Source organism: Giraffa tippelskirchi, chromosome 1, assembly GCF_054371585.1.
Source record: "Giraffa tippelskirchi isolate mGirTip1 chromosome 1, T2T-mGirTip1v1.2.pri, whole genome shotgun sequence".
NCBI lineage: Eukaryota > Metazoa > Chordata > Mammalia > Artiodactyla > Giraffidae > Giraffa > Giraffa tippelskirchi.
The window spans coordinates 6,119,267-6,135,557 of record NC_137275.1 but is presented as its reverse complement, the minus strand read 5'-3'; the positions used below and the strand labels follow the sequence as shown (position 1 = coordinate 6,135,557).

The 16,291-nt window shown below is 51.7% G+C and overlaps 1 protein-coding gene across 49 annotated transcripts in view; it reads right to left on the bottom strand.

The window, feature by feature from the left end:
- PROM1 (prominin 1) overlaps positions 1 to 16,291 on the bottom strand; it is a 139,950-nt gene that overhangs the window by 100,856 nt on the left and 22,803 nt on the right. For 46 of the 49 annotated variants that reach the window (XM_081588772.1, XM_081589654.1, XM_081589115.1 and 43 more), the window contains one exon: positions 7,506 to 7,951. The exons of 1 other annotated variant lie outside the window; for it this stretch is intronic. In XM_081588772.1, the coding sequence (XP_081444898.1) occupies positions 7,506 to 7,725 (220 nt within the window). In that variant the 5' untranslated portion in view covers positions 7,726 to 7,951. Of the gene's footprint in view, positions 1 to 7,505; positions 7,952 to 12,674; positions 12,827 to 16,291 lie in introns of those variants that run through there. 2 more of the 49 variants (XM_081587796.1, XM_081588222.1) reach the window with 2 other exon arrangements.

The following is a 16,291-nucleotide window of genomic DNA, read 5'->3' as shown; positions in this document are numbered from 1 at the left end:
GAAGACAGCCAACAGGACTTGCTTTTCAAGTCCATAATATGAAAGCTGTACTAAGACACCCACCAGATGGATTAGCAGAGTGCCCGTTACGCACACTCTCCAGATCCGCCTCCTCCCAGGAAGCCCATGGAGGAGACACGGGCTCACAGTGCCCTGGGTCAGACTCTGGCATGGTCCCCGAGCCATCGGTGTGAGTGACCTTGGAGCAGTCCTTTAACCTCCCTCCCTGGGTCTCCCTTTCCTTATTGGCTAAACACAAGCAGCAACTATGAGCCTGGACATCCAACCCAGCCGCCCTGGCTCTGCCACCGGCTCGTTGTGAGACCCTGGTCAACTAGCTAGCTCTCGGGACCTCAGCTTCTTCTTCTGAAAAAACTGAGGTTAATAGTCCCCAGCTCACAGAGTTGCTGAGCTGTTCAAATCCCCAAAAGCAGGCCCATCGTGGCTATCGGCTGTTGTCACTGTTAGGATGCAAAGAGACAGTAGATGGCCCGGCACAGTGAGTGACACTGGGGAGAGAGGATCAATTCATGTCATCCTTTCCCTCCACGACCTTATTTACAGCCGGGCGGGTTGCCAACACGCGTCATGTGATCTGAAGGAGACAGTGTTGGCTCTGTCTGATAAAGGGGGAACACGTAGGTGCTGGATATAATACAGCACCCTGATTCTAGGTGGACGTTGGCACAGACACACCTATTGGGCCACCTGCCCAACCACTCCTTTCCTGGAAACCAGCTTCCCTGCCTGTGATGCCTCGGGGCCGTGATGGCTCTCAGCGCCAGGCCCATGTGTGGTGTGACTGTGGGCACGGGTACCCCCATGGGCCCGTGGTCGGCGATTGGCCCAGGGTAGCACCGATATCAAGATTTAAAAAGTGACAGAAACAGAGAGAATGCCCAGTGATTCTCTAGGAAGCGGGCCTGAAACCGATGAGGCTGGCAGCCTAGATCGCCACCATGAGGACTGCGGGGACGGGGGAACCCAGAGAAGGGGATGAGAAGGAAGAGAAGGAAGGGAGAGGTCACGGGCAGAGAGGAGCCCAGAAGGGGGACGGGCAAAGTCCCTGCTCACCAGTCTCCTCCCCAACCCCTCAAGTGTCACGAAGTAACCTGGAGTTGTGATGATTAAACCCTTTGAAAAAAAAATTTTTTTAACTGAAGTATTTACAATGCTGTGTTAGTTTCTGGTGTACAGCACAGTGATTTGGAATACACAGACATAAAGACATATATATTCTTTTTCATATCCTTTTCCATCTTGGTTTATTACGAGATACTGAACATGGTTCCCTGAGTTATGCAGTAAGACGCTGTTGTTGATAAATCCCTTTTTGGACCACCTTTGCGAATAGGTCTTTGTCACCTGCAACAGACAGACTCGCGGCGTTCAGTCTGATGGCACCAAAGTCCTCAGACACCAAGCTCAGCTCCTCCCTCTACCCCACTTCCACCACGCATCCAACTCCACCCCACACCACCCCTGCCGGGAGCAAATCAGATTAGCCTAAAATGCTGCTAGAAGTGGGTCGTGTGTGCACGCGTGCTCAGTCACTCAGTCATGTCCGACTCTTTGTGACCCCGTGGACTGCAGCCCTCCAGGCTCCTCCGTCCATGGGATTCTCCAGGCAAGAATACTGGAGTGGGTTGCCATGCCCTCCTCCAGGGGATCTTCCTGACCCAGGGATCGAACCTGAGTCTCTTGTTTCCTGCATTGGCAGGCGGGTTCTTTACCACACGTGCCATCTGGGAAAGGCCTAGAAATAGGTCAACCATCCTCAAATCTAATTTTAAAACATACCAAAACACAGTAGGGAATAAGTTTAGAAAATTTCGATGAAAATAAAAGCAGAGGAGGGTTTTTGGTTTGTTCCATTAGAAAGGCTCTGACGTGGGTCATGATTTCTGCCAAGTTCATCACAGGCACATGAAACTGGAAAAGGCACTGCTCACCATCCACACCAGATAATCTTCTGCAATGCCTGCTTTCAGTGTGCAAAAGTCACTACTTTTCATAGTGACTCACAATCAGTTTAAAAGCACTATTATTAAAGTAAAAGGGAGGGACTTCCCCGGCATTACAGTGGTTGTTAACTTCGCACTTCCAGTGCAGAGGGCATGGGTTCAATCCTTGGTTGGTGATCTAAGATCCTGTGTGTGGCATAGCTTGGCCAAAACAAACTAAAACGGAAATAAATTACCCACCAAGTAAGCTGTAGAATACAGGAGAACTAACCAGTCCTGGAGACAGGGGGTTCTCAATCTGCTACTGGCTAGTTGTGTGCTTTGAACCTGTAATCTCATCCTGACTTAGTTTTCCAATCTGTAAAGGGGGCTATAAGCAACAGAAATAAGATCACCGTCCACCTCTCAAAGTTGGTGGGAGATTCAAACAAGCTGACATGGTGCACAGTATGCTTTACAGCAGACCCTGGAGACAGCAGGAGAAAACACAGAGAAAAACAAGCACCCGTGAGATGCAGACCCTCTGTGGGAGTAGAGACTACTTAGTAAACCAGTGCTGCATCCAAGTCCTGGCTTCTAGACCACCTCTGCTGCTGTGGGGCTTGCTGGGGAGACACAGCTCAACCAACTTCAAAAGTAACAGAACTGCTTCTCACAAGGCATCTCCACGGAGAATGTTCCTAAGGGAACAGCAGCAAGGACATTTTAAAGATCCCTCCTGGAGACACCTTTTCTTTCCTATATTCTTTCCAACAACAATTCTGGCAACAAGTTTGGTCAATGCGTCCTCGAAAATAACATTATGAAAGTAAACATGTTTGTAGCTCAATCATGTCCCACTCTTTGCAACCCCGTGGACTGTAGCCTGCCAGGCTCCTCTATCCATGGAATTCTCCAGGCAAGAATACTAGAGTGAGTTGCCATTCCCTTCTCCAAGAGATCTTCCCCACTCAGGGATTGAACCTGGTCTCCCTCATCGCGGGCAGATTCTTGATCGTCTGAGCCACCAGAGAAGCCCTAAATAACAATATGATGGAGGGTTTTTCTCTGTGCCTTTCAGGCATGGTTTTAAACACAGGCTTTACATGCATTATCTCACTTAAGTCTCGTGGACAAAAGCTATAGAGTTACACTACATTTATGAGAACAGAGGCTCTGAAAATTAAGTTATCCCTACAGGCAACAGGCAAGACCTAGGACTTAAACCAAATCTTCTGGACGTAAATGAAACCTGCCTCAGTTTGCCCCATCACCCTTCCACGTTAGTTCATCATTACCACCCTCTGGACCATGGCAGGAGCCTCACTCTCCCTGTGAGCTACCCTACCAGATGCAGTTGGATTCTTTTCCCAAAACCCAAGTTCACTTCGAGGCTGGTTCACAGCACCCAGCCAGTGCACCACAGAAGGCACAGCTTTCAACAACACTTGCCAAGTGAATGCAACATTTGCTTATGCTGCCTTAGCTTCTTGCCCCCTACCAAGCTCCCCGGGCCACCAGTCAGGGTCTTCCAGCTCTAGCTTCCCCGCCTTGGCCGACTTACCCCATGATTGCACACCTCATGGGTCCACCATGAACCGCTGTCTCCTCCACTCTCTGGACACGCTGTTTTCTCTGCCTGGCACATTCTTTCTCCATCTCGCCAGCTCCCCATCCCCCCATCCCCCACATACACATTCTGCCATCAACACCCTTTCTAGGTTAATAAACGGACTAAGAATTCCTCCCTAATGTAAGTCATCACTCTCTTCTTAGCGAGCCAAGCCCAGGACACTACATCTCTCCTGCAGCTACAGATCAGGGCAGAATTTATGAAATACCGACACTAAGTTCTAGAGCACATTCTGCCGATCTGTATGCTTACCTGCCTGCCTTCCTGGTCTAATCTAAGCTAATCTCTTCTTCTATGCAGGAACAGGCCTGTGTCTCAAGCCCCAGCTGAACAGGAACTCTCCATCTTGTATTTACCAGGATACAGCCTGTGCTTCTCTTTGCTGTTGTTCAGTCACTCAGTCATGTCCGACTCTTTGTGACCCCATGGACTGCAGCATGCCAAGTTTTCCTGTCCTTCACCATCTCCTGGAGTTTGCTCAAACTCATATCCATTGAGTCGGTGATGCCATCCAACCATCTCATCCTCTGTCGTCCCCTTCTCCTCCCACCTTCAATCTTTCCCAGCATCAGGGTCTTTTCCAGTGAGTCAGCTCTTCGCATCAGGTGGACAAAGTATTGGAGCTTCAGCTTCAGCATCAGTCCTTCCAGTGAATATTCAGGGTTGATTTTCTTTAAGATTGACTGGTTTGATCTCCTTGGCAGTCTAAGGGACTCTCAAAAGTCTTCTCCAACAACACAGTTTGAAAGCATCAATTGTTTGGTGCTCAGCCTTCTTTATGGTCCAACTTTCACATCCACAGATGACTACTGGAAAAACCATAGCCTTGAGTACACAGATCCTTGTCTGCAAAATAATGTGCTTCTCTTTAGAGAGTTCCAAATGCAAAACTGGGCATTCCATTTTGGTTGGACACAGGATGCAAACGTGGAAAACTCCCCAAGTTCTATGGCACGAGAAGAGGGAGCTGGGTTCCAGGGCCCTCCCTTCCTCTTCTGCCCCTGCACTGGGATTGTGCCCCCCAAACACTTCTACTCCCACACATGAAAGAACAGACCTGTGGGATATGATCCTCTGTGAAGATGTTACTCCACAGATGACTCATCCTGAAGTTATCTGTTTTGATTAATGCATTAAATTAGTTAATACATAAAAATCTACCTCTCTCTCTCTCTGCATCTTAAATTATGAAGACATCAATCAGCCTTTGTTCTGGGCCTCATAAAATGCACTGGCCCCAAATATCACTGCAACACTCTTCATGACAGACAAGACAGGAAAGCAAGCTAAGTGTTCATCAGCAGATGAATGGATACAGAAGATGTGGTGCATATATACAATGGAATATTACTCAGCCATAAAAAAGGATGAAACAACGCCACTTGCGGCAACATGGATGGACCTGGAGATTACCACAGGAATAGACCCGTAGACCCAGAAAACAAACTTATGGTTACTAAGGAGAAGGGGAGGGGAGGGATAAATTGGGAGGATGGGACTGACATATATGCACTACTGTGTATAAAACAGATAACCAACAAAGACCTACTTATAGCACAGGGAACTAGGGCACAGAATCTGAAAAGAACACATATATAAATATATGTACACACTATACACACACACAAAACTGAATCAATGTGATGAACACCTGAAACTAATACACACTGTTAATTGACTATACTTCAATCATTAAAAAAAAAAAAAAGTCATGTGAAAAGGGGGGAAAAAAACCCCAGAAAACCATGACTGTGCCCTAGTGTCCTTTATATTGCAAAGCACCTAATGAGCACTTTGAAGCTACTATGAAAGTTAGTAACTGAGTGGAGGAGTGTAAGTAAGGAAGTGGTGGGAGAAAGCCAACACTTGCAAGCATCAGCTGCTAAATTCAGTATTATATTCTCCAAGCAGCCTGACAAGTTTTTTGAAAAGGGCAGTGTTGGTCTGCTCTGGTCTACTTCTGGGAATTTCTTTCTCCAAAGTAGTAAGTATTGATGAAGGTCAAGGGACAAGGAAGGCTAACACCCTAAGATTACATTGGGATTTAAATTCCACACTAATCATGTTGTTGGAGGTGAAAACCCTAGAAGGCACTGGAAGTAAGACACGTTTTAACCTGATCATTCGAATGAAGACCTTTAAAAATACTGTATCCCCTAGTGAAACTAGTGTGAGGAAGTCTTCCTATGAAACCCAGAGGGAGAAAAAATAAACATATGGAAAGAGATTATAGGATTAACTGATTATCTGCCTTAGAACGACACAAGGAGGCTTCACAGTCTTTTTAAAGAAGTCATTGCAAATTCATATCAGACAACTGAATTCTAGGTTTTCTACATAAAAAAGAAGCCAGGACTAAAATCACCAGTAGGCATTTGCGCTTGCTTGCTCGTGTGCTCAGCCGTGTCCGACTCTCTGTGACCCCCTGGACTGTAGCCCACCAGGTTCCTCTGTCCATGGAATTCTCCAGGCAAGAATACTGGAGTGGGTGCTAGCTCCTTCTCCAGGGGATCGTCTCAACCCAGGAACTGAACCCGGGTCTCCTGCACTTTCAGGTGCATTCTTTACCACTGAGCCACCAGGTATTTGCCGGTCAAAAAGTTTGATTGGGTTTTTGCATAAGATATTACAGAAAAACTCCAACAAACGTTTTGGTCAACCGTGTATTTATTCAACTATATTTACATCAAGTCTAAAGATAAATGAAGAGATATCTATTGAGAAGCGTGACCTTGTGTTCCATATGAAAAAATAAACTCATCATGTCTTCTGCTTCTGCCCTTCGGCTCGCCGGGTTGGGTCTTCTAGGCAGTGGCGTAAGCAGTAAGCAGTGCTTGCCCAGGACTCTCTTCGACGGAAGGGCTCAGAGTGATTTACTTCACTGATTCGAAATTTAAATCAACAAAAAAATTTGAGAACTACCCTTCAGACTGTTTCAACTGCTTAATCTGAGATAAATACATGTAAAAAATTCTATGTAAATGTATATTAAGAAAATCTATAAACTGCCCATAATATAAACAGGTGCTAAAGTTTGCTAAATACATTCTCTCTCCTCTCTCTCACAAGCAATCTTCTTATGAACAATGGCTGACCGTCTTAGGAAGATGATCAAGACCACCACAAATTTTATAACATTTAATAATCAATGACGGTATGCAAATCTTCATAGTTAAAAGAACAAGCCTAAGCTAGATCTAACATTAAATCAATAAAACTTAGACCGCCAAACCCTAATAGCAGACACTTCCCATAGACCACTTACATTTTCATAATCCTGTTCCTGAAAACACATGCCCCGCAGACTTCCCAGGACAGATTAGCTCCAGCAGTAAGGCCAGACAGTGGCACATACCCAGAGCAACCGCACGACGCCAGCAAAGTTCCCTCCTGTCCTCAGACTCAGACTCTGAGAACTGAAGCAAACAGGTTACCCAGGTAACAGGTTTGGTTCACCTGACCTAGCCCGAAGCAGTGTCAAAACCGCACATTGTGGTAGGTGGAGGAGAGTTAAATTTCTAACTTTCAATGTCCATGAGCGGTCATTATTAACTTCTTACTTGATGGCAGGGAATTCGCAATTTTACCCTACCTTTTACCTTTGGTAGGAATTTGAGAATAATTCAATTCTCTAACCAACACAAACAAAAAAGGAGGAGACGGAGAATAAAGAATTGGAAGAACAACATGGCAACCCAGTTCATTTTCATTTTCTTATCCTCACGTTCCTGACAGCCTATTTCACTTGATTTTCTTAACTTCCATCTAAATGCTTTCTGCTCCTATGCAATTCAGTCACTCAGAATCTCACACTTGACCACACAGAATATATCCCAGTCCGATCACGCTGTCATTAACAACACTAAAGCGTGTGTGCCCGGGAGTGTGTTTGGAGACAAATTCTATCTTTTCCCAATCCCGGGACTTACCTTCAGGGAAAGCATTGGGCTGCACAATTTGGACAAAGAGGCGCACGATCTGAAAGAAGAAGCCAGTGGGACCAGGATCGTAAGAGTCGCTGGTCTGATAGGAGGTTGGAGGCAACTGGAATTCCAAACCATCAGGAAGGTGCCCGGATGACAACGGCTCCTCTGACATGGTGTCCTCACAGAGTCCCAGCAGCAGGAGGAAGCCGAGGAGGAGGGCCATGGCTAGGAAGATGCCCCGAACATGAGGCGGTACTGGGAGCCGCCGGCGTCAGAGGTTCTGGAAGCCTTGGGGACGGCAGGAGTGCGTTCCTGTGCAGCAGAAGCGTCCTGAGGGTTGAATGTGCGGTGTCCTCAGTTTCCTGGCCGGGCTGGGATGCAGCGAAGGGCAGCAGAGAACCTTCTCCGGCAGGCAGGGGAGGGGGACCCAGTCCGTCAAAGCAGCATCCCTGGCAGGGACAGAAGGGACGGGGGGTCACTAATGCCTATAGCCTGCCCGCACCCGCAGCTCCCCTGGTGGAGAGGCTGCCAGGCTTTAGAGCAAGCGCTCAGCCTAATCCGCTGCTGGGGAAGAAACACAGAGCCCACTCCAAGCGCAGGGGCAGGAAAGCTAGAAGGTCCCCCACCAGGAGCCAGACCCAGGAACAGCAGGCAATGGAGTGACTGTGCAGTCTCAGAGGCTGACACTTAACCGCATCTGAAAACGTTCTACATGCCCACAGGTAGGAACTCACTTAAGGCAGTATCCAATTTTACAGATGAGGAAACTGACTCAGAGAATCTCAGTGATTTGCCCCAGGCCATGGCTGACTAACCGTGGGCCAGAACTCACATCCAGTAGGTGGCTTTCAGAGCCCAAGCCTGGACTCTCCCAACTCCGAGACATCCTCCCTGCAGAGCCCTCTGTCTCAGAGAAGCAGAGCCCCACAGCAATGGACAAGGTGCTCATTTTTCCTCCAGTTTTGGGCTGTTCTCCCCATCTCTGCAGATATGTCTTATTTTGTCTTTTATTTTATTAATGTGCTCAGTGATCTGGCTCCGTGGTAAAGAATCTGCCTGCAATGCAGGAGACATGGGTGGGGAAGATCCCCTGGAGGAGGCAATGGCAACCCACTCCGGTATTTTTGCTGGGAAAACTCACGGACAGAGGAGCCTGGCAGGCTACAGTCTGTGGGGTCATAAAGAGTCGGGCGACTAAACAACAAACAGCAACAATCCTGTTCCTGGAGACGTGTTTTACTCCATCTTTCATCTCACTAATATGCTCACTGATCTAACTTTATCTCTTCACTCCCCTCAACCCAAACTGGAAGAGCGTGGCCTCAAGGGCAGAGACCAAACTCTTTAAGACTGGGTGACGCTGGTTTCTCTCTTTCTAACATGCTCACCTGGTCGCCCTGATGGAAGTCCCCATCTCAAGTCACCCCCTGGATAACTCGGGGTCCAGGTGATGAGAGGGTGAGCAGCGGGAGACCCCCGCCCTCCCCTGGGGACGGGGAGAAAGATCAAGAACCTAAATCAGCTCCCAACCCAGCGTCCAGTGAGGGCGGCGTGGACCCCGTCCTCCTGGAGTTTCTCTCCCCAGAGCTGAGCACAAGGCAGGTGCACAGGTAGGGCTCGGTATGAGCTGCGGAACAGGAAACTACATAATCCAAACCAAGAGTTCTGCTTGTGCCAAGGCACTGGGCGCGAGGACTCGAAACAGAACTTCCTAGGGCAACTGATGCTCCGCCTGTCCTTTCTCCTCTGGGGTCAGGAACACCCTGATTTTATTTTCTGTATTACACTCACTAACTTTCAAAACAAGGACGGGGTTCTCCAGAAACACATAGGGATTCCCTGGTGGCTCAGACGGTAAAGCATCTGCCCACAACGCAGGAGACCTGGGTTTGATCCCTGGGTCGGGAAGATCCCCTGGAGGAGGAAATGGCAACCCATTCCAGTACTCTTGCCTAGAAAATTCCATGGATGAAGCCTGGTGGGCTCCAGTCCATGGGATCACAAAGAGTCGGACTGAGCGACTTCACGTTCTTTCACTTCCTCCAGAAACACACACAAGATAAGGGAGAGGGACCACCAAGAAATGGACACATTTGTACAAGAGGCCAGAGGACACCCCACCTACATTCCACCAAATGAAAGAAGGCCCCAGACCAGAGGCAGGAGGGAATGAGCTATCTGCATGAAGACGTTCATTCATATCGAGTCCCCTTAGTACCGCCTCATCTTCTAAGCCCCGTCCCACTCCAGTCCTGTCTGCATAGACCTAATGGAAGGACCCTGGACTCCGCCCTTATCAAACCATGGGCTGTCCAGCTCCCCAGCGGTGCCCGGTGCCACAGTCATGGACCCCAAGCTTCCAGGTCCATCTCACCCACGGAGACAGACACACCGGGGCCCTGGTCGGTGCTTCTAAAGGACAATCCCTGCCAACGACCTGTGCTCGGGCTCTGAAGCGCTCGAGCCTTTCTTGGTTTCTACCACGAATCAGGGCCCTGCTCCATCTCCAAATCTCTCCCAGAGAGAACAGATAAGAAGAAGGAGACACAACTAGTCAGCCTCTGCCAAGCCGGTCTCACCTCTGCGGGGCTGAACGGGGCAGGAGGAAGATACGACGGAGGGGGATGTGGTTATTCAGGTAGAGTGGGACCACGCTCCTGCGGGCGGGCAGGCGGGCATGCACGCACATCACACACATGACCCGGGCACTCACAATGACACACAACTCATATATACAACGCACCCAAAACACAGCAGGTACATACACTCCACTGGGGGACATGCACACATATCACACACACAACCCAGGCACTCACACTGACACACAATCCATATACACAACACACACAAAACACACCAGGTACACACACTCCACAGGCAGGCATGCACACACACGACCCGGGCACTCACACTGACACACAACTCACATATACACAACGCACATGCAACACACCAGGTACATACACTCCACAGGCAGGCATGCACACACATCCCACACACGACCTGGGCACTCACACTGATACACAATCCATATACACAACACACATGGAACACACCAGGTACACACACTCCACAGGTGGACATGCACACGCACATGCACACACTACACACACGTCTTGTTTTCTGCTGAAGGACACGCAGGAGCACAGCTGCTGGAAGGATTAAAGGCTCAGCTGCTAAGAAAGGCTGACTTTCTGGTAATGCCACCAAGGCTCAGCTGGGGACAGAGAGAAACACAGCGCGGGGAGACGGCAGAAGGCCCACGGGAGAGCTGCGAATAAACAGGCTCCCACCATCCTCAGTGAAGAGAGGGGTGGAGAGATCCCTCAGGAAAGGCGAAGATGGGGTGTCCACTGAGTCAGGGCATGCGTCCTGCTCCAGAGTGGGGGATCCTTTTAACTTCTGGAGCCACTTCTAAGAACAAATCGGAACCTCATTACTTATAAAACACTAGACTACAGATAAAAGTCAAGGTGACAAGGAAGACGTTTTCGTCTCAGTTTGAATTGCTGTGCCAGAGAAGAAGGTGTGGGTACTTTGGCATACTCGGTAGCAAGAGCCACTGAGAGCCACCCAGGAACTGCCAGCAGAAACCCCAGGATGGCTCCAGACCCAAGAGCCGCATCAGTGTAAAACTGAGTCTTTGTTTCAAAGGAGATTATCGGACCACATTTCTGGAGATATGACCCATTAATTCTCATTTTTAGCACCCTCCCCTGGTGACTGATGCTTAGACAACGAAGGCTCGAGAACCAGCACTGTTCCTGACTAATCCATGCCGCTTTCCAAAGACACCTGCATCCTCCCAAACCCAACTGCAGAACAATAGACATGAGGCAAAAGCTCCCCAAACATCTTTCTTTGATTGCACTGAGCTGACCAAGGCCAGTAGCTTTGTGGGGCCCCTGACTTCCCCATCTTGGTGCCCTTGGAGCCTGGCACATAGTAGGCACTCAGTAAGGATGTGTGCATGCTAAGTCACTAAGTCCTGTCTGACCCTATGGGACCCCATAGACTGTAGCCTGCCAGGCTCCTCTGTCCATGGGGTTTTCCAGGCAAGAATGCTGCAGTGTGTTGCCATGCCCTCCTCCAGGGGATGTTTCCGACCTAGGGATCTAGCCCACATCTCTTGCGTCTCCTGCATGGACCCCTAGTGCCACCTGGGAAGCTGCTGAGGTACCCAAACTGAGCCCAGGCTCAGCCAATCAGATGCTCACTCCTGGGCTTGTGCATGAGACACAGGGCAGCAGAGGCAGTTTCTACCTCAATGATGGCAACATGCAAGCAGCCACAGTCAGAGCCTCAAGGCAGCCATGGCCGTACGCCCATCAGGAATCCTGCTGCAAGCCCCGAGTCCACACCTCTGGGCTCCCAAGCCTGGCTAGCCAGCCTTTCAGTCCCATCACTAAGCCACCCAGCATCCAGTCCCTTTTCTGCTAAAATTATGTGGAATTGCCTTGGTCATTTGTAGCAATGCATCCTGACCTTAAACTAATCTCAGTGTGAATTCTTGATCCCTACACACTGACTTCCTTCATACTGTAAATGGTCCCAACAAAACAATATTTGCTTTATTATTTTCTACCTGTCCTTTGATGCACTTTGCTTCACCACACTAGATACACAGGAATAGTCCAGCATGGAACTCATAAAGTGAAAGTCATTCAGTCTTGTCCCATTCTTTGCGACCCCATGGACTACGTAGTCCATGGAATTCTCCAGGCCAGAATACTGGAGTGGGTCACCTGTCCCTTCTCCAGGGTATCTTCCCAACCCAGGGATCGAATCCAGGTCTCCCACGTTGCAGGCAGATTCTTTACCAACTGAGCTATCAGGGAAGCCCGGAACTCCTAAAGAAGTTCATTTTAAAAATGGAATACATTAAGAAAACTAAATTAAAAGGCACTGTAGCAGGGAACAGGGCCCTGACTTTTAAGAGAAGGAAGTCTCTAGTCCCACTGATGACCTGAGTGACAGCAGTTGTATACAATCCCCGTGCGGTTCTCATTGCGGTCTGTAACACGGGGTTTTGAATGGCGAGGGAGGGTTGGCAGTGGAATACAGGTACAGGGCCTGGCCGCACACACCCTGGCAGTCAACAGAGGGTCTGGACCGCCCCTGCCAAGAGCAACAGCCTCAGCTCCGCGGCCGCCACTGACAGAGGAAACTCACAAATGAGGGAGAAGATCCAAAGTCCTAAGTTCACACACATTGAATAATAGGAAGTTGCCTATATTCAAGTCTTTCGAAAACGGTCAACCGGCTCAGGCAACCCACGAACAGCCAGCAGTTGAGTCTCCGGGGGCGAGGGTGGGGGTGGGGTCTCTGTTGGGGTGGGGGAGGGGACGTTCCAGGACCCCAATTACACACCTGCTGAAGTTAACCAAGCTCAGCCGCCTGTCTCAGGAACCCAGGAAACCGTCCTCCAAGCCCCGGGGCAGGAGCGAGTTTCAGCAGCTGCCGCGGGCTACAGGGCACAACCTGTTGCTACTCCGAGCTGGCGGCGCCGCTCGCCCCCGCCTTTCCCTGCCACCCTCCGCCGGGCCGGGGTCCCCTCCTGCCCCCGCGCCCCCGGCGTCAAGAGCCTCTCCAGGGCTGCTGGACAAAAGATGCGCGGCCAGGCGGGCGGGAGCGCGAAGCCCGGAGACTCCAGGAATCCTTCGCCACCCGGGCGGGGGAGGGGCGGGGGTCCCCGAGTAACTTGGCCGCTGCTAGCGCGGGTTGGAGTGGACCGGGGTCGCCGGTGAGAGAGGGGTCCCGAGAGGTACGCCCCGGGCTCCGGGGATCCTATCCGCCGCCGCTCTCAGCGAGGACTTGGAGAAATTGACCTCGGGCCCCCGACTCCCCGGCACCGCGAAGCTCTTCCTCGGTCCACGCTTCCCTTTGTTGTCCTCCCCGGCGCCTTACCAGCCGGGGTGCGCCTCCAACACCCCGTTCTTCGTGCGGCAATCGCGGAAGGTCCCTGCGCCGCGCGCCCAGAGCGGACCGAGGGATGCTTCAAGCCAGGGGTGACTGCGCTCGCACGTGGGCACGGCCACAAGGCCGCCCACGCCACCCCAGAGCTCCCACGTGTGCTGGTCGGTTGCACTCCGTACTCCTTTCAGCAAATCAGAGGAAGATGACCCCTCTCCATATCCAGGCGGGGAGAGTCAGTGCCCCACACCCCTCGTTCCACTAATCCCCCTCTTCTCCCGGGACTCCCCTCACCGACCACCAGTTCCCAAGCCCCAGACCCGCCTCCCTGGTACGCCCTCCTCTCAAAGAGGGAGCCGGTGGCCTCGGGGTCCGAGTCGCGCTCGCGCCCCCATCTCCGGCTCGCACCCCACAGCCGCCGGCTCCTCTCCGGTGCGTGGAAACACCCAGCACGCAGCCCGCAAAGTTGGCGCGCGTCTGCGCCCTGCCCCGAACTCCCGCGGGGTCCACCTCGCCCAGCAGCCCCTCGGGTTCCCCCGTCGCTCTCCGGGCTCGCATCACCTGCCGCGGGCCGGGGAGAGGGCGCTGGGGGCTGGGAGAGGGGGGCGCAGAGCGTACCCCTCCCCCCCCATTTCCCGCCCCCCCAGCTTTCTGGGCGAGGGGCGCTTAGCCCCCCCGGTCGAGGCCGCAGACGCCTTCCGGGCTCCGAAGGGGCTACTCACCGAGCCCCTGGTCCAGCTCTCCTTCAGGTCTAGCCGCCGCCGCCTCCGCCCCCCACCCCGGCTCTTTCCTCGCCCCCTCTGCTCCCTCAACCGGCTCACCCCGCCCCAGCTCATAAATGATTTATGAGTCGGCTTCGGGGACCACCGGGCTGGCTTCCGGAGAGGCGGCCCCGTAGCCCCGCGCGCCTACCAGACAGACCCCGGGACAGGGCGGGTCTGGAAAGGCGCCGACCTTGGAGACGCGCCGGAGAGGCCCGGGGCTGGGGGTGCTGCGGGGACCTGTTGCGGACACCCCACCCCCACCCCCACCCCGCCACACACACACACACACACACACACACAGGCGCTCACGGGCGGGGAACTGAGGATGCGGCCCCGGGAACGCGCCGCTTCCTGAAAAGTACTCACCCGCGGCGGGAGGGCCGAGCGCGCGGCCCGGGGCCCGGGTGGGGACCGCCTGGGGGTTCTGCACGCGCGCTCCCGGTGGACCCGCTGAGCAGCTTCGCCCACATGCCCCGGGGCACCCCCGGAGACCCAGCTGCTGCCATTTCCTGCGGCGAGAGCGGGATTCCGGCGAGCACGCCCTTCTCACAGCACCCACGCCTCCTCGAGGCAGACTGAGCGTCTGTTTGAACACCGCTATGCTTCTGAAAACTTCTCTGGTTCCCACTCAGACCTGCCTCGGTTGACTCCCTCTGCTGCTTTAGACGCTTTTATTGCTGAGTCCAAGACCTTTTTTTTTTTTTTAATTAATTTACCCAAATAAAACCAAACTCAGATCCTTTGGTTCCCTAGCGTGTACCAATCGCGATGCTAGTGGCTGGGGCTAGAACACCCACTAAGAGTCACACTTGCTCCCATATACACACACAGGCAGCCGCTATAGGTCCAAGCACACGGAGCTTTCATTTGCTGGGAGCTACCTGCCATCATCCCCTGGAGAAGGGAATGGCAATCCACTCCAGTATTCTTGCCTGGAGAATTCCATGGAAAGAGAAGCTTGGCAGGCTACAGTCCGTGGGGTCGCAGAGTCGGTCACGACTGAGCGACTAACACACACACACACACACACACACACACACACACACACACACACACCCATCAGCCAGTGGGGCGCGAAGCTCCCGCCAAGAGCAATCACCCCGCCTCTTCCAACTGCGCTCACCGGAGGTTCACCTCACTCCTCACTCACTACTTCCTACTCCTGCTGCTGCTGCTGAATCGCTTCAGTCGTGTCGACTCTGTGCGACCCCATAGACGGCAGCCCACCAGGCTCCCCCGTCCCTGGGATTCTCCAGGCAAGAACACTGGGGTGGGTTGCCATTTCCTTTTCCAACGCGTGAAAGTGAAGTCGCCCAGTCGCGTCCGACTCTTAGAGACCCCATGGACTGCAGCCTACCAGGTTCCTCCGCCCATGGGATTTTCCAGGCAAGAGTACTGGAGTGGGGTGCCATTGCCTTCTCCACTTCCTACTCCCTAGTGGGAAAAATAAGACTTATGGAAGAAAAGCACCTTCCGGACGGTGTCGGGCACACAGTAGGTGTTTCATGTTTGTGATATGGATGGATTGATGAGTGCATGGAAGGATGGACAGACCGACATTTAAATGATGGTCAGGAAGGTTGACTTAATAGTTCTTTCATTTACCCCAGAATCTAGCAGAAAACAGGTGCTCAAAAGAGCATTATTTGTTTGACAACGTTAGGTCAAGAAAAAAAAAAAAAGGGCTTCCCTGGTGGCTCAGCTGATTAAAAACCCGTCTGAAATGCAGGAGACCTGGGCTGGATCCCTGGGTTGGGAACATCCCATGGAGAAGGGAAAGGCTACCCACTCCAGTATTCTGGTCTGGAGAATTCCATGGACTGTATTGTCCCTGAGGTTGCAAAGAGTCAGACAGAGTGAGCAACTTTCTCTTAACTTTTAAACTAAACTTGAGGCTTCCCTGGTGGTTCGGTAGCTAAGACTCCACCCTCCGAATGCAGGGGCCAGGTTCAATCCCTGGGCAGAGGACTGCATCCCACAGCCCACAACTAAGAGTTCTCAGGCTGCAAATAAGATCTTGCATGCCATAGCAAAGATCAAAGATCCAAGACTCTGGGCAGCCAAGGAAATATTGGTTTTTTAATGCAAGAAAATTAAAAGTTTAAACTGAGC